Here is a 21,936-nt window from a genome sequence, read left to right on the forward strand (position 1 = left end):
TGTGATAAAACCCAGATATCCTCATTAAATATAAACTGTCGATGCAAGAAAATACCCCCTCTAGCTTATCCCCACCGAAACTGATTCCATTTAACGTAAAAGGCAAAATAGCTGTGGAAATTAAATGAATCGACCACTGAAAATCCTTTATGACACCAGGCGTTCGCGAAAAAAGGTAAAAGAAATGTAACAATCAAACAACAACATCGAACCAGCTCATCAACGCAATTTTTTGACACTGTAAGGCCGGTCAACCTAGCTGTAAATTTAAAACAGGATCAAGTAGCCACTAAAACAAACGAAAGAGGAACACGCTGAAGTAGATCTACTTTTTAAAAATTATTATTTTATTTTTTTGCGAGGATTTCAAAGTGTAAGCACTTGCTTTTTGTGCTACGTGGTAGCTACGCCACTGGCAGATTCAACACGCTGAAACACCCCCTTTTCAGAAAAAAAATGACAACGCAACACTATGTTCTGAAACCAACGGCTTGTGGTCTATCCCTGGTTTGACTGCGGTTGTGCGATATCTTCAGTTCTCAAGAAAACATGTTTATACATGCAAACACAACAAAGAGAGACCTCGAATAACAATATTTTTCATGCTGGTTAAGGATCGTCCTTTTCCGTCGTTACTACGTGTCACTATGTCTGATTTGCATTGGATCAAAACTGATGGTCTCAACGTCAAAACCTAAACAATAACACGTGACACGGATAGGGTTTATTTATGTCAAGAGCTATTTTTAGCACAACAACCCCGTTACGATTCCGAAGCGGGTCAGTGAACTTCCACCACTTTAGAAGCTATATGTTATACTTGATTTTTCTTAATTAACTTTCAAGTTTGTAGCAAGATAAGTTTCCCATTCCACCCTTTCTTGCTTGAAAAATTAGAAATTAATTTGGAAGTGTTAGAAACCGGAAGTAGTTGTTATGCGTGCGCAGGTGTTACCAGATCATCTGTGTACGTCTAGTTTGCAAATTCGATGAAGTAGCAAGGAGAAATTCCAGATTTTCCAGTATTGCTTTATCTTATCATATCTACAGATAGTAACATAGTATGTATACATATTTATCTTGACAATTTGTGCCAGATTTGTACTGAAAACTGTCTTTGTTTTCAGAAAACCGCACTTCTGTCCTCTTACTTCTGCTCGTCATTAGATTTATTCGCCAGGCTATCGTCTTTGTGTCGTCTGATTATCAGATCAAAAATGAAACTAACTCTCTCGATCTGCTCTTGTTGAAAGGTATGACATTGTTTAAACTCATCTGTGTCATTTTATACCATGAAATGTTTCTCAAAAGGCGGATTATTTGCAACCAAGTTCGTGTTTATTGGGAACGCTAAACCATCATGGCTGACGGCCAGCTGACGCTAGATATGATCATTTCATATGGAACACATTGTCACATTTTGCAAAATATAACGTGTAATTGCACTCAGTTACACGTGGTTGAGTTAATATGATTTTGTGTCGTGGCGTAGCAATTACACATGCATTGTTAAGACATGTCGGGAATGAAATGTTCATTATTTATGCAAGACGAGTAAGTCACAAGGCTGTCTGAATCTTTCGGAGAAAGGAAGTAGCCAAGTTACCTGGTCACGATGACTTTTCACAACCCCACCCCCATCCCCCTCATTGATTAATTGAGAGGTTGCCGTATGTTTATTTGTTTTCCTGATCTAAGCTCAGTCTACATTGATGGTTGGTTACCATTACCCATCTAACTTTTACATCCAATATGTATGACACACCAATGAGAAAACTTTTTCAATTGCAAGTTGAAAAGATTTGTAGTTCAAGTAATCTTGCATATGTTTACTGTTAAGTTTTTAAATGGGACTATTTCACGAATGACATGCATTAATAAATGCATATTCAAGTAAGCCATGAAGTCTGAACATTATGGAGTTTACAGGATGACCATGTGTACTTATTTTGCTCACTTACGGTCACACTCTAAGAACTTATCTTGTGGTTTTCATATTTTTACAGTAGTTTTTGTTTTCACCATCCATATTCTTAAGTTCTTTAGCATCAAAACCTAGGACCGGATCGTTAAAACTAGTTCTAAACATTGAAACTGTGAACTGGGGGCTAGTGGCTTTATACAATGACTGTTCTTCTGGTTGACAGGTGTCCCATACTATTAGGGGTATGTGATGTAACCGTAATACCAGTATATTGCAAAGCGGCAGTCGGTATACACATATTTCACATTAAGAAGCTTGTGTATTGATATTTTTTTAATACATTCAAAGAAGAATTAATATATATTTATGGGTGCATGAGTTGGGGCAGTTGGGTGGACTGGGTTCCTGTTTAAGTAACACAGGCTGTTTACGTTGCAATTTCACCTTGACGCAAAGCTCATTTATCCATACTGTCATTTTAGCCCATCTCGCAATCTGCAGTCTGGATTTTTGAGTGAAGCAGCACCCAGTTTTGAGTTGTCGTTTGTTTGACATAATCATGTCAGGATTAAACCATGCCCTCAGTTATGAAGTGTTTCATTTGAACAGAACAAATATATATAACAAAGATTGTTTGGGTCCCAATACATATTGTAATATGTATCGCAATGCAGCTCTCCTTTTTTGCTATATTACAATACGATACATGTGCCAATATGCAAACCCAACAAGACTTAATAATTTAGTGTCTCAAATACAAAAGTTGACATACAAAGTTTCTAATGCAGTGTTCCAGATTATCCAGTGCCACGGTCATTGACCCCTAAAAAGAAAATAACCCTGGTCAGTGGTTTTGATAATAACTTGTGTTTCTCAGCACTGAACAGAATATTTTTTACGTTGACATGAAAGAAGAAAGTTATTGAAAATAGGAAAGTTATATTTTCTGAAGCCGATCCTCCCATTTGAAAAGAAACTGTTGATGACACATTTGAGGCATTTGCAGTGCAAGGACAGTCATGAACTAGTCAAGAGGAATAACAGCATATTGAACTTTGGAAATATGTGGGACCATTAGTATTTCTTCATGGTCCGACAAGGACAACTTATGTGCGTGCACACACACACACACACGCACGCACACACACACACACACACGTAAAGGCCAACTGGTATTGAAAAGACACAATAGTCATCAAATGTTGCTACACACATCATCTCTATATACCATAATGTGTGAGTACAGATACCTTGCCTGCCATGCCACTGGCTGATGTTAAGGCCGATCCACTATTATTTCTGCTGACCACAAGTCATCAGACCCACATTCAATCCACGCTATGCAACATAGCTTATTATGTTATTCGAGAGTATAAAATTAATTTTCATAATTTTTTTTATCCCCCAGGTTTGAAAAATGGGTGGAGAGAGGGAGCGAAGTATAGCAATCAGCATGTTTGTCCATATGCTGTCCATTTTCCATTTCCGGAGCAGAACTCCAAAACGATAATAATTCTAGATAAAACTTGCTATACAGATCAGTCTAGTGGTGATGTGGTGCCTTTTGATGATTTGGGATTTTTTTTTTTTATGTTTTCATGACGACGAGTTGGACTTTACTGAAAATAAGGGTAGTGCTCGTTTCCGGAGCAGCACACAAAAGCTGTTCAATATCTCTGGATGAAACTTGCTATTCAGAACAGTCTAGTGGTGAATTGGTACCTTTGATTATTTTGAATTTTGAAAAATACTGAACAGCATTATTTTCTTCACTGAACTGAAGGTGAACCAAAAGTGGGGTATAAGTAGCCAAACTCCATTTCCTAATTGCACCAGATTGGAGGGATTTATCATCTCCTGAAGACCCTTACTGCAGTCAGAGCTCCAGATAACTTTTTGAGCCATTGAGTTTTTACTCTAGGGTTTCTATTTTAATTGGGTTATAACATTTTTCATTGGGTAACCAATATTATTTCCCTCATCCATTCATCACTCTATTGTGTTTTCCCCCAAATTAGTGAACATTTAAAGATTTAAAAAAATGAAATAATGTTTTAGATGTATGAATCTCTTCTAAATGTGTAGGCTTGACTCAGAAAGTAAATTAGCTCATAATTGTGTTTCGGAAATTAGCTCCGTTGTATGCATGCTAAAAAAGCTTCATTGGGTATTTACGCATGCTGTTTTTATACCTTTGAGTTTTTCCTTTAATGCACACGTTTTTGTGAGCAAGATGGTTGAAAGTAATTGAATATTTTTGGAGGGTATTTTACGCAAATACGCAGTTTATCTGTAGCTCTTTGCAGCACAACTACCAAAAATGTCTAATTTCCAGTGTTTTCTGAGTTGGACAGATGGAAGGCATATAATTTATTTGGCACTGCTGGTAACTACACTAGTTGTCGTCATCATCATCAAGCAGTGGGCCTTGATGTACATGTAGCAAATTCATCCCCTCACAAAGTACTCTCTTTAACTTAATATCACATGCCCCGGTATATATTATTATAAAGACATAAACAGGTAGCCAGGTTGATTGTCTGGGACATTGACTGATTCTCATCCAAAATATGCTAAGATTTTTTATTTTGGTGTTTATATAAAAGAATATACTCTCTATTTAAGCAAGAAAGTTAAGTCCTCATTTATAAGGCTTGTGTCAGATGTTAAAAGTTTGAAGGATTTAAAAAAGTATTTGGAAGAATTGTTGCCTATAAATAAATAAGGATAATGTCCAAATGCTAATTGACCCAACAAGGTCACTGGTAGTTGACTTTAAAGGTTGGGCTATTAATAGCATAACAGAGGGTTTCTACCATGTCTGTGTAAAAGATTGTTTTTAAGCAAACAGTCAATATGCTGGGGTAGAGAAAGTGCTTGGAAAACACAGATTTTGTCAATTTAAAAAAAACCCATTGGCACACAAGTTTGTTTCTAATCAGTTCAAAGGCCTTAGTTGTCACAGATCATAGAAAGTAACCACTGATATCAATTTCATTAAAATGAAATCTTTTGCTGTGGTATGATACCTATGGAAGGTCATGTCCGGTGAACCCTGATCGAATATTTACTACCCAATCTAAATGTAGGATGCATGTATACATAGCTTTCTACAGGGTGCGGGCGGTTTCACCAAAGTGGTAAACGTCTTGAGACCTGCATCACTTCGGGGCTTTCCTTCCACATTAAGCTGACATGCCTTGATGTAACTGGAATACTGTTAAAAGCGGTGATAAACCCAACTCTCTCTCTCTCCTCTCTCTCTCTCTCTCTCTCAAACACAAACACACACAAGCTTTCTAAAACCATTCAGCTTCATGTCTTTTATACCACCTTGATTTTGAATTTTAAGTTTTAACATATTGACATTTTTACATAATTGGTATTTCAGCTGACACTAGTTAAATACTTGTTACAGATTTACAGATACGACTAATTCACCAATTACCTTTTTTTCCTAATTAACAGTGTTAAGTGGCTTTCTAGGTAAACAAACATTGCACACATGCTCATCCATGTTCAGATGCCCGTTGACACCTATTGTCACAGAAATCCTCGAGAGCCAGCAATCATTCATAAAAGAGCATGTCGGTAAATAGAGAGGAAATTAGGGACTGAGGCCAATACTTGGTGCCAGTAAACAGAATAGAACCCATGAAGACCCGGGGTAGAATAGGTCTTCAGCAACCCATTCTTGCCGTAAAAGGCGACTATGCTTGTCGTAAGAGGCCAGATGGTCAGGCTCGCTGACTTGGTTGATACATGTCATCGTATCCCAATTGCGTGGATCGTTGCTCATGATGTCAATCACTGCATTGTCTGGTCCTGAATCGATTATTCACAGACCACCGTCACATAGCTGGAATATTGCTGAGTGCGGCGTTAAACAACAAACAAAAAAGTAAACAGAATAGACAGTTGCCGGAGTACTCAGTGTTTAAATAATGATGTCTTAACCAAGACCAGTTTTTGGAGAGTGCTGGGGTACTCAGATGCCTGTTTAAACCAAGTCCACTGTCATTGAAAGAAAGACTTTTTTCTTATGTGTACAGATGTTACCATTGGCCAGTATTGTATTGTGACAGTAAGTCATGATTTTCAATATGGCCGCCATGACCATGTTTTCTAGTCTTTTGAAAAGTTACATTGATGTCTTGACCTAAGTTCGATTTCATTAAAATCAGGTCTTAGTTCTCGCTACTGCTAAACAAATATCTGAGGACATCCCATTATGGGTCACATCAGAACGACCTTTTACCTCAACCAATCAGAGCATCTTTTACCAGATCAGTAATGTGACCGTCGGAATATGTTTTCTGATCATATAACCTTCAAAGGGGTTATTCTAAACAACAGTTAGCGTCTGTACAACAGATTTATTCAAAATCATAGTCGTTCTCTCGTTTTAATGAGGATAAACATTTGAAACAAAAGCAACTTTCGATTGCCCATGGGAAGGACTGACACACAATCCTGACCATCCATTAGACTTCCTGAAGTTTCTTTTGCTCTGTTTTCAAATTTTCAATCGAGAGCTTTGTCAAAATATGTTTCAACGTGTTGTCTGAAATGGAAGTCGACAGTTTGTAACTTGTGCCGTAAAGTTCTTTCTGATTATCCAATGTCGACTTTAGTCATTTCAATGTTCTGATGTGACTTGTAATGGGATGTCATTAGATCTTTGTTAAGAAGAAATCTTTATCTTTGAAGTGAAGAAGTGAAGCCAAATCATTTTAGAAGCTGATTTCTGATTGGCTCAAGAACTCACACATTTTTAATTTAGATTTGGCAGTCAAAGTTCACTCTGCGTTCATCTGACATTACCTACTATCAAGGTGTCCTCGGATTTCAATGGAGATCAGGAGTAGAAGATCTAGTTTTAATGAGATTAACTCATGTCTTGCTTTTATCAGACTGTTCACAAACTGGCTCACCATGATCCATTTATCTGTGGACAAAACAAAACATTTATTCAATTAACTGGTTTGGTTTGCAAAATATGTTAAATAATGTCCTACTGTTGTCATGTGCAAAGAGCCAATCCATTGTAACATATTTCGGTCACAGCTTCCAGCTTTGGATATCAATAAATGTTTTTATTTAATACCATATCATTTGCTCAATATATTATGATGACCATGCTTTCGAAGACATAGGTTTTGGCTCCGCTGAAATAACATAGAACGCTATGGGTATTTACAGCCTGTAGAAATACTTACTGATGTTATTGTCATTGGGCATATCAGTATGACATCACTAATGTTTCTTTTTCTGCCAGGGCACATAAATAAATGAGAATAGTGTTCTGTGCCAAACACCATTGAGTCATCTAGGCGAGCTTAGCTCCTAGTCTTAGCATTAGTACGTTACTTATGTGCATGCTGATAAACGTTCATTAACTTTGATAAATTTATGGGACTAGGGTGCAACCTGGTTTTGTCTTGTGCAAGAAGGTTTTCATGACAAAATGCATCTGGTGCAAGTTAAATCAAGGTCCTTAAATTGAACCCTGCTGTCATAGGAGTTGAAGCACAAGAATCCAGTCTGAAGAACCTGTGAAAGAAATACATTTTTCCTGACGGAAAATAACAAAACAAATTCTTCGTCCGAATGATGCTTTTATCTTTGGTTAGGAACTTGAATGTAGAAGCATCAGTTATTTGGCAGGCTAATACCCTAGAAGGATGTTCTAAGGGTAAGTTTTCCAGGACATTGACTCATTGGTGTCCAATATGTTGTGAAGATATTTTTTAAATTTGGTACAGAAGAATGTCCTTTCAAAGGTTGATAAAATCATGGAGCAGCATCAGTGCTTCGACCTTCATCATGTTTATATATATTATCAGATATGACAGTCTTTACTTACTGTGGAAAAAAGGTATGCGGGTCGGTTTTGTAGTGGCAGTGTTAGCACTAGTGGAACATACGTTCAAATTAGGCACATGTCATGCAGTATTTGAAATTATGGATGAATGTTCGGGGGAACCTTCCTATAAAAACATTTCATAGATCCACTTTCTGATTGCCCTGCTGCTTAGCATCCATTGCTAGCCTGACACCAAGACCTTGTTTTCTCTAACAGAGACATCAAAACATCATGAAAACTGAGGATCTCTTTATTATAGTCCAAGGTTTTGTTTGTTTGTTGTTTATCACCGCACTCACCAATATTCCAGCTATGTGACAGCAGTCTAAATATTTGAGTCTGGACCAGACAATCCAGTGATTGACATCATTAGCATCAATCCACACAATTGGAATGTGATGACATGCATCAACCAAGTCAGTGAGCCTGACCACCCGATCCCGTTAGTCGCCTCTTGCGACAAGCATGGGTTGGTGAAGACCTATTCTTGCCTAGGTCTTCACATTTATATAGTACAAGTTGATTTTGCAGCTATCTTTCCAATTTGAATGAATGCTTTTGCTACTTAGTGATTTTTTGCATTTTTATTTTTCTCAATTTCCATGGAAACAATTTGGACTTAGTCTCAAAAGGATGAGGTAGGTGTCTTTCCTGAGCACAACTTGAAAACTGTGAAAGCCTTTCCATCCAAACTAAGTACTTGTATTATCCAAGGGCTTCAGTAGTGCATTTTGCTATTTTGGAAGTTTTCAAAATTTGATTTTTATCTGTTTGGAAACAAGTTAGACTTAGCTGAAACGAAGATAGGTATTGTTTCCGGAGCAGAACTAAAACTATCCAACTTTTTCATCCACATGTATTGGTACCTGTATTAATCAAGGGCTGAAGTGGTGCCTTTTGCTATTCAGAATTTTACAAATATTAATTTTTCCTGTTTCCAAGTTTGACGTTGACTCTGTTCATAGTGGTGTGGGGCGGTCGGGTAGCCTAGTGGTTAAAGCGTTTGCTCGTCACGCCGAAGACCCGGGTTCGATTCCCGACATGGGTACAATGTGTGAAGCCCATTTCTGGTGTCCCCTGCCGTGATATTGCTGGAATATTGCTAAAAGCGGCGTAAAACTATACTCACTCTGACTCACTCATAGTGGTGTGTTTGTCTTGACCATATCTCTAAAATTATATGGGTAGGTATCCTTTCTTGAAAATATGCACACAAATACCAGATTGCCAAATGGTGCTGTTTGTAACTTAGGGGTGTTTAGAACTTATTTATTTTTGTTTCCATGGCAACAAGTTTGACTTTGATTCTGTTCATAGTTGTGTGTACCTGATGTGGAAATATAAAGTTCCGAATTCCAAATCCATAGCATTGTTTTGACAGCTCAATAACTATTCTTGTATACGAACAGACAGATTAGATAGAAATTCTCTCATCAAGTTGGACTTACTGTGACAATCAGATGATTTGATGTTGATTTGGGGCCGGGGGCATTTGTCATCTTCTGATGACTCGTTTTCATTCTGATAAAGGGTGATTTTTTATAGAGAACCAGTATTCATTCATAATCAATTAAATCATCTTGATAACAGTTTCTAGTCAGTAATGGATGGTGCCAAGTTGTACCGCACACTGGTCACAAAACAGGCAAAGCTGAGCAGAGTTGGTCACGGATGGTAGGTAGTTGTGTGACAGTGTTCAACAAGCTGTCAGTTTCTAAGGCTTCAGTCCTTCCCCACACTGAAACATGTCTCCATACGCAAGTGATTTGGTCGAAATATGCCTCTGTTCGTCCACTATTGAATGGATACCTAAGAGGATGATTGACCGTTAACATTTCTTCGGGTGTCTGTCCGTCCATCACCTTTCATTTCCGGAGCAGAACTCAAAAATCGTGATAGATATCTGAACCAAACTTGGCACATAGAAAGGTCAAGTGGTGAACTGTTGCCTTTTGATAGTTTGGAATTTTCAAGAAAACTATTTTTCAAGTTTCCATGGTAATGACTTTGACATGAAAACCATTCAATATTTCTTGCCTTGCACACAACCGAACATGTCATATTGGCAGGGGATAAGAGTATGTCATGCTTGTTATTTTTATTTAATAAACAATATAAAAATCAACAACTATTATTTGTGTCACAAAGATGGAGAAAATATTGCTAATTATTTTCATTAAATCACCATACATCATACTGTTAAACCAGGAATACTTAGATTTAGGTAAGGAGAAAACTGAATATGTATATATTCTTTATCATGCTTCTGGACAGCATCATTCAGATGATTGACTGTACGCTGTAGAGACGTATGATTTCCTAGTAAGAGTGAGGGCCAGAGCCATGATGCAACACTTTTATGATGGTATTTTCATGTAATCTCTCGGTTTCCCCTTGAAAACAAATGTTTTATGCACCTCTTTCCACAATAAATTTGGGCATGGCTGTGAAATCAAATCACCTCAATCCAATCTGCAGATTTGCATCACTCACTCTTTGTTGTCACTCACACATATGAGCTAGAGTCCAAAGCTGATACATTCCACAATTATCTCTTTAGCATCATTAAATTATTGAGCTTGCTCAATTTTTAAAGCAGTTATCCATGTTTTATTGATTGCTTTGTAGATTCTGGCATGAGCCAGATTACGGTTGCCGCCTATGGCCGACCAACCTGAGTTCCAGCCCGGGGGGTCACGTCGACGAACACATCGTCACAGTGGGGCTGAGCCGCGCACAACAGATACACTGACAAAACTGCTGAGGTAAGAACTTTTGTGCTGAGTAGAGCACCAATAGCATAGGTAATACACCAAGAATTTTACCGAGGCTAGCCCGTGGTTGGACATATAGATTTTATTGTACTGATGTTGAATCGTCCTCTGATAAATACAATATGGTAGGAGGCTGGAGACATACATCAGAATTGAGACAGAACCAATCATATGCTAATGACAGATATGTACCTGATCATGCTGATATGCCTACTATATACCTATGGGGAATTTTTCTGATTAATCATTTGATGACAGTGAAGGTGAAGGTCACTCAGTAGAATCACTGTGTGTTTATTATCCCCCTATTTTGAGAAACAGAGCTACAGCATTTCCGTCTGTCCTCAGTCCCCATTCCGTTTCTGGAGCAGAACTCTTAAACTGTTGAATATATCTTGTTGAAACTTCCTATACAAATGAAATCAGTGGTGAACTGCCTTTTGATAATTTGGAATATTTTTTTTAAATATTTTTATTTATGTTTTCATGATGACACATTCACTTTACTGAAAAGATAGGGTAGAATAGGTCTTCAGCAACCCATGCTTGCTGTAAAAGGCGACTATGCTAGTCGAAAGAGGTTATTGACGGGATCGGGTGGTCAGGCTCACTGACTTGGTGGATGCATGTAACCGATCCCAATTGCATGGATCGATGCCCATGATGTCAATCACTGGAATGTCTGGTCCAGACTTCAATATTTACAGACTGCCGTCATATAGCTGGAATATTGCTGAGTGCAATGTTAAACATCAAACAAAACAAAAAAACTTACGAAAAAATTAGGGTGGTATATTTTTCTGGAGCTTAACTCCAAAACTGTTTAATATTTCTTGATGAAACTTCCTATTCACATCAGCCTAGTGGTGAACTGGTGCCTTTTGATGATTTTGGATATTAAAATACTGAACAGTATAATTTATTTCTTCACTGAACATGCTGAACTGAATGTATCCAATGGCATCAAATAAAAAGTGGGGTATATGTCCTGATGACTGGTAAATTTGATGTCAGAGATAGAGCTGTAGAGAAAAGTAATAGTTCAAATGTTGGACAAAACAGATGCTGAAGGGCATTTACAGGCAAGTTAAATCAAAAGTTGTATTTTCAGAGACTGCAGAACATTTGGACAATATTTAGGGCCTGTTCTTGGTGCTCTTTGTTGTGATATGGCTAATTCATGTTTAAAAACAGAAAAATTCTACTTTTACTCTGTCGACTTTACTCAGGTGTCCAATGTGCCACAATTCGTTGTGCAGTTACATCCCTTGGGCACACAAGGAACCTATGATTGTGGGTCCGAATCATGGGTAGCCTTGATTATGTTGCTAGGTTTGTCAGCACCATACTTGTGCTCATGGGTTTCACCGAAGTGGTAAACGTCTGAGACCTGCATCACTTCGGGCTTTCCTCCCACATTAAGCTGACACGCCGTGATATAACTGGAATACTGTTAAAAGTGGCGTTAAACCCAACTCACTCACTCACCAAAGTGATTAACGTCTGAGACCTAAGTCACTTAGGGCTTTCCTTACATAAAGATGACATGCTGTTATATAACTGGAATACTGTTAAGAGCAGTATTTAACCAATTCACTGACTGACTGATGATGTTACTATGTTTACATTTCAGTGGGGCTGAAGACCCAGCACCCACATCATCTGCAGTACCACCCTGCATCCTCAGTACAAAACAATTGGCCAAGTCCAAAACAGAAACAAAGAAGCCTAAGAAAAGGCAGAGCTCTGGGGAATCCTTAGATTCTGAACCCAAAGTAAAAACAAAGAAGTCCTTTTATCACAAGTCGGACAGTAGTAGGAAGCTATCTCCACACAAGACGCACAAGGTCTTCAAGAATAACAAAGTCGATTCAAAAGCTGTTCCTGACAGCTCAAGCATCCTGTTGGCTGATACGAGTGACCCGGCCCCAGATTCTCACATAATAGCAGACACTGCCACCCTACCTTTGCTGCCAGGAAGTCCGTCCAGATTCAGTCCTATCAAGAGTAAGTTGAGATCCAACATCAGAGCCACACTGAGTGAAGGTATCTCCTACTTCTCACGTAGACGATCATCCGTCAAAGGAAAGAGCAAAAGCAAAAAGATCAAGAGTTCAAAAAGATCTGAGACAATCACATCTGAAGACAAGGCTGAATCTGAACCCAAACCAGAAGTACAGCTCGCGACAACGTCAAGGTCGGAGGCCGAATCTGATCTACCACCCAAACGACAGTGTCTCAGGTCATCAATACCCGAGGCAGAAACTTCTGTTACTTTGAAGGTTTCAGCCCCAGCTTCAAGAGGTGAACAGCCAACTGCTGAAAACCTCACGACCAAAGCACCCTCTGGTGAGAGTAGTAGTAAACACAAGAGGGGCTCAAGAGGCAAGAAAACGGGATCCTGTGCTAGTAGCAGGTATGAGACTACACTAAAATACTAATTATCCAATAGCCGGCATATTTTTCTTTGATGTTTTCATGGCGATAAATGACATACTCGAAAACAGGGCCCCACTATCTCAGATATGACATACCGTGTGTTGTATCCGAAACATCTCTACTCTTGGGGCATCGCTGATTGGGTAGTAATGGTTGCTCACCAAAGGAAAGCTGGCTTGCCGATAACTGGGCATCCCTCACACAATAACAACATCAAACAAAGTCATTTTAATTGCATCTGTTGCAGTAATACAATGTAGAACTATGTTGACACAAGGAGGTGCCGACATTCATGATCTGATTAAAAAGTTTTCGCCGTTCCATGTCAGACATTTTGAAATGATTAATTAAATTTCACGCCAGAAGGATTTTGTGAGCATGTGCATTCTCACTGAGGGGCATGTTCATCAGCCATTGGATAACTATCATTACCTTGGTATATACCTTCTCTAACATAGGGCCCTGTTTTATATAATCAGTCACAAGACATTACACACAGGAAGTTTACAGACAGCAGCCTATACATTAGTGCATACGATTGTTCTGAAGCTAAACTATCATGAGATCAAGTTTGATTAAAATGTGCATTAGTGAAAAGTAAGTTTTCAGGTATGTTTTTATTACTTAGTGGCTCGTAAACATAACTTCAGCGGCAACACTTTGATGTGTTCAGTGGATTTTGAACCGTATACCTTGATTACATCATTAAGAGTGTGGTTATGTATTGTGTAGGGGCTCGGAAATATGTGCAGTTTAAAAATGTGGCAGAGAATATAAAATAGGATTAAGTTTTGTGTGATTTATTAGAGTATTATGGACATTTTTCAGTGGGCGGCGTTCCTCTGCGTGGGCTCGGCGTCAAGGAGTCAATCCGCCTACCGGGTGCCGCAGCAGTGGTTCGGGATCTGCCCGGGAACGATCAGGGAGCGGAAAACCGCCATCATCAAGTCTAATGTCTGGACAGGACACCCCTGCCAACAATGCCGCAGGGGGGACAGGTCAGCGAGAGTCTGACGGGGCTCAAGGAGCCACACCCACGGGGGCTGCAAGTAAGTTATACATTCTTTTACTGTAAGATTTCCATTAGATCTGCAATACCCATGATAAACACTGAGTCAGCCTATGCCCCAAAAGGTAAGGTTGAATAAAATGTCAGTCTCATGGCTACTACACTGATAAACCTAGACTGCATGATCCTAGGATTCATACACTCAAGGCAAGACAAGGCAATAACATTACACGAATGCAACCCATGTTATCACTTGTGTAATGTGTGACCAATGGTCATTGAATGCAGCCTTAAGCATACGTTAAATATTTGCAACATGTAAACTTTCTCCAAAAAAAACCAATGAGGAAAAAGGAAGTTTTCAAAGCAACCAATATGATAGTTTAACTGATTCCACTGTTGGTATGAAAAAATTGAAAAACCGGTGTGCAAACTTTTGTAAGAATCTGCTATGCAGATTCATACAGTTTGCACATCGGTTTTTCGATTCATACCTCAATGAACTAAAGAAAATGCACAGTCAGTCCTTAACTGAGCACCAGTTGATTCATTCTAAGTTTAATATCATTCATTGCAGCCTGTGAGAAATCAGCCACCATTTGGCAGCTCATTTAGACATTTAGACTGGAGCCCTGTCACTGAAGGAGGTTGTTATGATGTAACTGATGTATACTTTCATCATCATCCATTGTTTCAAAATGACACTTTTAGTGCATCCACAGATGCACACATGCAAGTTCTTGTACCCCTTCCATATTGTCAGTGATGAAGGTTGTTATGATGTAACTGATGTATACTTTCATCATCATCCATTGTTTCAAAATGACACTTTTAGTGCATCCACAGATGCACACATGCAAGTTCTTGTACCCCTTCCATATTGTCAGTGATGAAGGTTGTTGTGATGTGACTGATGTATACTATCATCATCATCCATTGTTTCAAAATGACACTTTTAGTGCATCCACAGATGCTCACATGCAAGTTCTTGTACCCTTCCATATTGTCAGTGATGAAATTATTACTAATCATACACCCACGCACCTCCCCAATAGGGCTTTAAGTAGTACACAGTGCCGAGGCTCTCATTGACGAATCAAGTAATTGCTGAGGGAGGGTAACTCTAAATTCACATACTTTGTTAATTTCAATACAGCAGTGTTTCCGTTCTCTGGTATATACCGCATATTGACCAATAAAATATGACTTGGACCCGTAAATTTGAAGGTTGATGGTCATTCCTGTGGGGAGAAATTTCAACTGAAAAATGGGCATCATATCCTGTGAATTGCTTTAAACATTAAATCACTCTGTTTCAAAGGCCTCATTGTTTTGATTTGGATTTTTTTGTGTGATCTTTGTTACATACGCTGTGATAAAGAAGCAGGATTTTCCGAATGGTTGCTTGACATTATGTTAAAATAGCGGGTCAGAAGACGTTTTCTGTGATTGTTGACAACATACTGATTTGGTAGTTCAAAAAACAAAAACAGAATCAACAAGGTACAATGTTTTCATATCGTTTTTAATACCCTCGCATACCCTGGTTTCCAACAGTTGAGAGGACATTGCAGATGAGAGATTAGTGAGTACGATGATGAATTTAGTTATATTCCGATAGCAAAGAAATCGTTGATAATGGGCATGACCCCCATATTGCCATGTCTGTAAACATCGTTCCACTCGAGTGATGTCACCTGTTCTCAAACATCGGACTGGTTTGGTACTTTCACAGGGTTTCCATGAATGAACAGCCATATTTTGGTGCAGTTTTTGACATTATTCTTGCAGGTTGGCATTAAAACTGAAAAGTAAATGAAACTTTGAAAGCTATTCACAAAATGTGAATGATTGACAAATTATAGTCTTCACATTATTTTCCTCTCTTCACCATGACATGAGCACCCAACATTCTGAATGACAATGGAATGTTCTGACAGTCTACGGGTACTTCACATGAACCCAATGTTGACAAGTCAGACATGTGCACTGTCAAGTCGGCAGCTTTAATGACATCACATCTCTCGTTACAATGCGACTTATCACTCAATATGACTTCGGAAATAGGTGTCATATGTAGTCTTTGATCTTTTATTAGCAATCATTGGACCGGTAAATATTAGCCGGGACTGGTATTTCTGTTTGCTACCGATCCACATGATCAGCACATAAATATGCCACCAAAAACGCTGTACACATGATGAATATATAATTAAAGAGTAATATCTCCACACGCTGAACCCAACCCCAACCCCAACCCCAACCCCAACCCCAACCCCAACCCACAGACCAACTTGCTTTCATGATGGCTGTTTTGAAAATGTTAAGGTAATAGTGAGTCATTGATCCCAAATTGTTGCATGGAGCAATAGAAACTAACTGTTTTTGGTCTACTAGTCTGTATAATGACTAACATATAGCAAAACCCTTAAAAATGGCAAATTTAAAAGTCCTTATGGGGGCGGTCAAGTAGCCTTGCGGTTAAAGCGTTTACTCCTCAAGCCGAAGACCCGGGTTTGATTCCAACATGGGTACAACGTGTGAAGCCCATTTTTACTGCCCCCGCCCTGATATTGCTTGAATATTGCTATAAGCGTCGTAAAACCATACTCACTCACTTACTCACTACAAGTCCTTATGATACCCTAACAATTGGGCAGTTTGGCAAGGCCTATGGGGCTGGTGCCAATTTCTAAAGCTGTGCATGTATCATTGTTAAATATAGATATGGTAGCAGTGGTAGAAACTAACAGTTTTCGTCCACTGTTATAATGATAACATATAGCAAATTTCTACTAGTCCTTATGATACAGTAACCATTGGGCAGTTTGGCAAGGACTACAGGACTAGTGCCAATTTCTAACGCTGGGTAGGTAACATGTATTATTGGTAAAAGCACCCTTAGCCACACCCACCTTCATCCCCATCCCCATGGGGAATACAGTTAGGCCAAGGAATTCCATCCGTCCTTCTGAGGACATTTGATTGTGTGACCTGTCACTTGAAAACTACTTGATTCTTTTCAAACTTGAACACTTTCTATTACAATAGGAGAGGTGCATTGATTTTCTGAAAAAATACAGCTAATTTTCTTTCTTTTTTTACCTTAACATTTGTGTGACCTGTAACTTGAAAACCAAAGCATGGATTCTCTTCAAATTTATGAGATCAAATTCCATACCAATAGAAGAGGTGCAGTGCAAAATGTGCTTTTGATATGTGCATTTTCTGAGAAAGTATTAATTTTTACATGTTTTGAACTTAAAATGTTGTTTTGTTTTGACTTCAACATTTGTGCGACCTGCAGTGTGGATTCTTTTCAAATTTATGGAACACTTTCCATACTAATAGGAGAGGTGCAGTGTTTCATTGGATTTATTTAAGTGGATTTTCTGAGAAAATTAAGTGAAATTTAGTATTACATAAATCATATGCCAATTGAAAGTTTCCATTTTAGGACATGAAATGGTGTTGGATGGTTACGTCCAAACTTGACATGAAGCAGAAGAAAAACATCAATATCTCAGTTAAAATGAGGCAGTTGTTGTTATTATACCTAGATGTAAACGTGTCAGCACAAGCTGCAAACTTGATGCTTAGTTTCATCATAGAACACAGTTCAAAGTTCATTATTAATCATATCTCCATACCAAGTTCCTCAAAATCTTTTGCAAACATCTTGATAGTATTTTTCCATGCAGTTTATATAACTTTCAATAACACTAACAGCAATTAAAGCTGTTATATGTGTCATTGTCCAAACTCCAAATTGAACAGATGTGTCGAGGATTAAGGAAGAAGAAAGAGAGTTACTTCCCTTTGACCATTTTATGTATTGATTTATTGGCCTCTTGATCCTAGTATAGGATGCATGGTCACAACACAGCTTGTTGCACAGCCTGTAAGTGTTGTGGAGATAAATAGGACAAATGGTGTGTGTGAGATATGGCACTGCCAGGTAGAATTGCTGACAAGTCTCATTATTGGTGATATCACCAAGAGGCAGGCACTGTATAGTACCGTATATGACCGCGTATAAGCCGAATTTTGAGGACCAGAAAAAAGATTCTGTAGAAAGGGGTCGGCTTATACACGGGATACACTTTCATGAGAGCATTTTTCAGATCGTGATCTGTCAGAAACATCGCCTGACTGACGGTCCGATAGATTACAACTTCCCGAAAGTTTGGAAGTTGCCACGACTAGAGCCACTATTGTTATAAATTATCAATAAAGTTTTTATTATACACCAATGTTGTCATTATTAAAAAAATGTTGTGCATGTTACTACTTCCGATAATAAGTTTTCAATTGAATGTTCAAAGTTTATCGTTCTTCGTAAACTCCACAATCTTTACATGTAACAATATATGTAATTCACAGCTATAATATATAATCCCCAGATAAAATCGCCACTAGCTATTACGTACGTTTTGCATTGTTCATAAATTGATAGTGAACAAGTGTCTACCTTTATTGAAAGAGGCAAATAAACAACTGTATCAGCGAGTTATTCCGTTCGCCATTTGCAAAAACATGTGATCAGCTGTTTCCTGTGACGTCACAAACGGTGACCACTGTGATTGCTTCCTGTTGTTTAAAGCAACACGGTACACAAGGAAATGAGCATTGATAATAACGGGCCGATTGGTATTGTCATGTTATTTACACAAACATTTTCAAGTTGTGGGTGCTTAGCAATCGTGTTGGGAGTAGGGGCTTATTCCTTTGTTTTCGAGAGATTAGTTTAAAAAACTGGAGAAGCCTGTGAGTAAGTGATGGTCATTCAATGTGTTCATAGTATGATAGTTTATTTAATTCAATTGCATAAACATAAAATAGTGGTGTAAAGGGGGTTATAAAAGTTGGTATATTTTTACTGACGACATTTTCATCATGAGTTTTAGACGAAAACGCCATGCTTACGATGCTGAATTCAAACTGCGAGTCTTCGCTCCAGCTGATATATTTTCTCACGGGTTCATAATTCTATATACACTGATTCACAAAATGGCGCTTGGTTGTTGATGGCAACATATAACGATCATTATGAGATTAAAAAAAAACACGAGAAACAGCTTCCCATATTATGAAAGTGGATGACAGGTTTGTTAAATCTTTATTTGATATAATAATGACTTTTTCAATATAATTACAACGTTTTTCATCTTATATTTTTGAATATCTGCGAGTACCGGCACATGTCTTGCAGTCCGACTTCGCAGTGTTTTTTGTCTTTCAATTCCTGATTCGGCTTATCTGCGGGTCATATCATTTCTTTCGTATTTCAATGGTCAAATTAACACCTCGGCTTATCTACGGGGTCGGCTTATCCGCGTTCATATACAGTAGATGATTCAACAGTTGAAGTGAAAAGATTTTGTTTTCATTCCTAAATATCCTACGTAGAACTGTAAATTGTAATATCTGTGTACCCTTATGTACCTGCAGCAAGGGCAGTTGGTTAGCCTACTGGTTAAAGTGTTTGTTAACCATGTTGAAGGCCCAAGTTCTATCCCCACATAGGTACAATGTGTGAAGCCGATTATAGCTGACCCCCCCTATTCATTGTGACCTAATATCGCCAGTAGGAGTGTAAAATGTTCATTAACTCTTTGCATCACATGATTAGTCTTGAGATTGTCCTGTGACTGGGTCATGGATATTTAGGGGAAATACATGCTCCCATTCATCCTTTGAAAATTCAGGTTTGTCTGCTAGACCAAGACAGCTGAATTGTGCTGATGTCAAGCAAAAATCCAATGATGGTAGTTTCTATATTACATTAGGCTCACAGGGTTAGGAGTAAATACTAGCCTGCTAGCCTGGGGCTTGTACAAATTCCTCATCGTTCTTACATCACAAGGACAATTTAGTCTTTCCCTGGCTAGTAAAGGTTTTGAGTTCATTTCTAAACCTGCCTCATTGACTAGTTGCATTTGAGCTATAATTCTGATCATGTACTTAATGTTTCTATTTTTCTACAAATCGGAACTGAATAAATCAGGCAGAAAATGTGAACATAGTTCTGTCATGAACCAGATTAAGTTGTTTATGTCTGTTGCTCAAGGAAGCTTGTTATTGCAGGCAGTGTCTATTAGCTCCTTTCATTACTCTGATCACTTAAAACATTAGACTCATAGTTTATCCTATTGGGTTAGCTTTCAGTGTTTCGAAAGTTCTGAGTCATGCAACATGATGCCGTAGGTACATGATTCTCTGAGCCTTGCAACATCTACCATGTGGAATACTAAAATGGAGCCAAGTCCCCAGCCAAAAATTAGAAACAGTTCGAGGAGGAAACAAGAAGAGAAACATCGGCACTATGACAGCTTAGAATGACAATTTATTTTGCATCAGGAATGGTCAAGACTCTTTCCCTGAATTTCTTGCACACAGGTATCAGAAAATATTGAAAGAGGTTTGAGAGTCAGATCAAAGATCCAGCAGGATTAGTTACAAATAAGGTTTCCACAAGTCCTCAGGAGTAGTTTTAAAACATGAATTTCTAAGGCTCATTCACTCAGGACCTGTATTGTCTTTTATAGGCTGTAATTAACGTCATGAATGCATTAGCCGCACACATCATATTTCATTGGTTAGACACAATCTCGTCCTGGTGGTATATTCCTTGTGAGTTGAGAAATAAAAATACATGAGTCTGTTTGGATGTATTCATGTGGATGTTTTCATTGAGGTCTTCTGCCAAATCAGAGCAGCAGAAATACTGTGCTAATCTCCTGACAGTTGGACAACTAGCTTTTGCCTATTTCTAGAGGTGATTCACCAGGTACAAACAAATATTTTACAAATAGCTACAAATTTTGATATTCTGCTGAGATATGTTGTGCTTATCTCATTCGGTACACTTTATCTTCAACTCAGTGGCACGTATGTTTTGACAGTTTACTTCCTGGGGGAATCAGGACAAGTGGACATCAATAAAAAAAATTATTTCCACACCCCTTTGTGATGTTGCATCACTGATTAAGTTTTGAAGTATCCCTGTTATTTACCCAGAAAAAAGTGCAATATTTGTACATTTGCTTTAGGGCTGGGTCGGGTTGGTAATGAGTAGGACCCGGGTACCCACAGGACTACCAGGACCCGTGGTTAGCCACGTGATGTATTAGTTAAAGACAAAAATTATCTAGAATTGTATCTTTAAACTACAAGTCACTAATTTTCGCAGTTTTTTCTGACTACTACACCCATTCCTTCTGACTTTTTTCAGTGTATACACCAGATCGTTTTGTGCGTGTATCTAAACACATTTTGTGAGGGCTACGGTCAAATTTTTCTCTATCAGACAGTTTGTACCTACCTCTTGAGACCTACAGCAGGTATCCGGGTAGGGTCGGGTAATGGGGGGTTGGGTACATGGGTAGTAAATTTGGACCCCGCCCAGCCCTAATTTGCTCTAACAAACTGAGTCAAATATCATATTGAGACTGTTGAAGCAGAAATCACTGCCAATTTCACGTTTAAATATGACATGAAGAACCTAACATTGTTTGTAGGCAGAGTGTGCCTTTGATAATTAAACACTTTTAAGAATGTTTCAAAGAATAAAAATTTTGTCTGTGTTTATTTCTTTGTGTGATCACTTTGAATATTATTATTCTTGTTCAAAATTTTCCTTGGCAGAAAAGTTTTGTATGCACTCAAAAGGAAAGGAAGAAATGCTTTATTACATTGAAGGGAATGCACACAATTGTAGTGTGCTCTCCTGTTGTTTAGCAATGGACCTGCCCTGAGACCAAAAGACGTTAAAAGATGGTACTTGTTGTTACCCTGTCTGGCACTCGGCATTAAGGGGCTAAAACAAAGACTGGTCGGCTCGGAGTCAGCTAGCACTATAAATCGGCATCAGTCCGGACTAGTACAAGCAGCCACACACGAACACACATGTGTGCACATCGCG

At 38.4% G+C, this 21,936-nt stretch overlaps 1 protein-coding gene across 4 annotated transcripts in view; it reads left to right on the top strand.

Annotated features, from left to right (window-relative positions):
* The first annotated feature begins 944 nt into the window (after positions 1–944).
* The window catches only part of LOC124139539 (E3 ubiquitin-protein ligase TRIP12-like), a 91,518-nt gene continuing 70,526 nt past the window's right edge, over positions 945–21,936 (top strand). For all 4 annotated transcript variants that reach the window (XM_048391017.1, XM_048391019.1, XM_048391018.1 and 1 more), the window contains exons 1-4: positions 945–1,061; positions 10,419–10,555; positions 12,198–12,980; positions 13,832–14,052. In XM_048391017.1, coding sequence (XP_048246974.1) covers positions 10,452–10,555; positions 12,198–12,980; positions 13,832–14,052 — 1,108 coding nt within the window. In that variant the 5' untranslated portion in view covers positions 945–1,061; positions 10,419–10,451. The remainder of the gene's footprint in view (positions 1,062–10,418; positions 10,556–12,197; positions 12,981–13,831; positions 14,053–21,936) is intronic.

Source organism: Haliotis rufescens, unplaced genomic scaffold (genome assembly GCF_023055435.1).
Source record: "Haliotis rufescens isolate VD_foot unplaced genomic scaffold, xgHalRufe1.0.p SCAF_9, whole genome shotgun sequence".
In the NCBI taxonomy this organism is placed as follows: domain Eukaryota; kingdom Metazoa; phylum Mollusca; class Gastropoda; order Lepetellida; family Haliotidae; genus Haliotis; species Haliotis rufescens.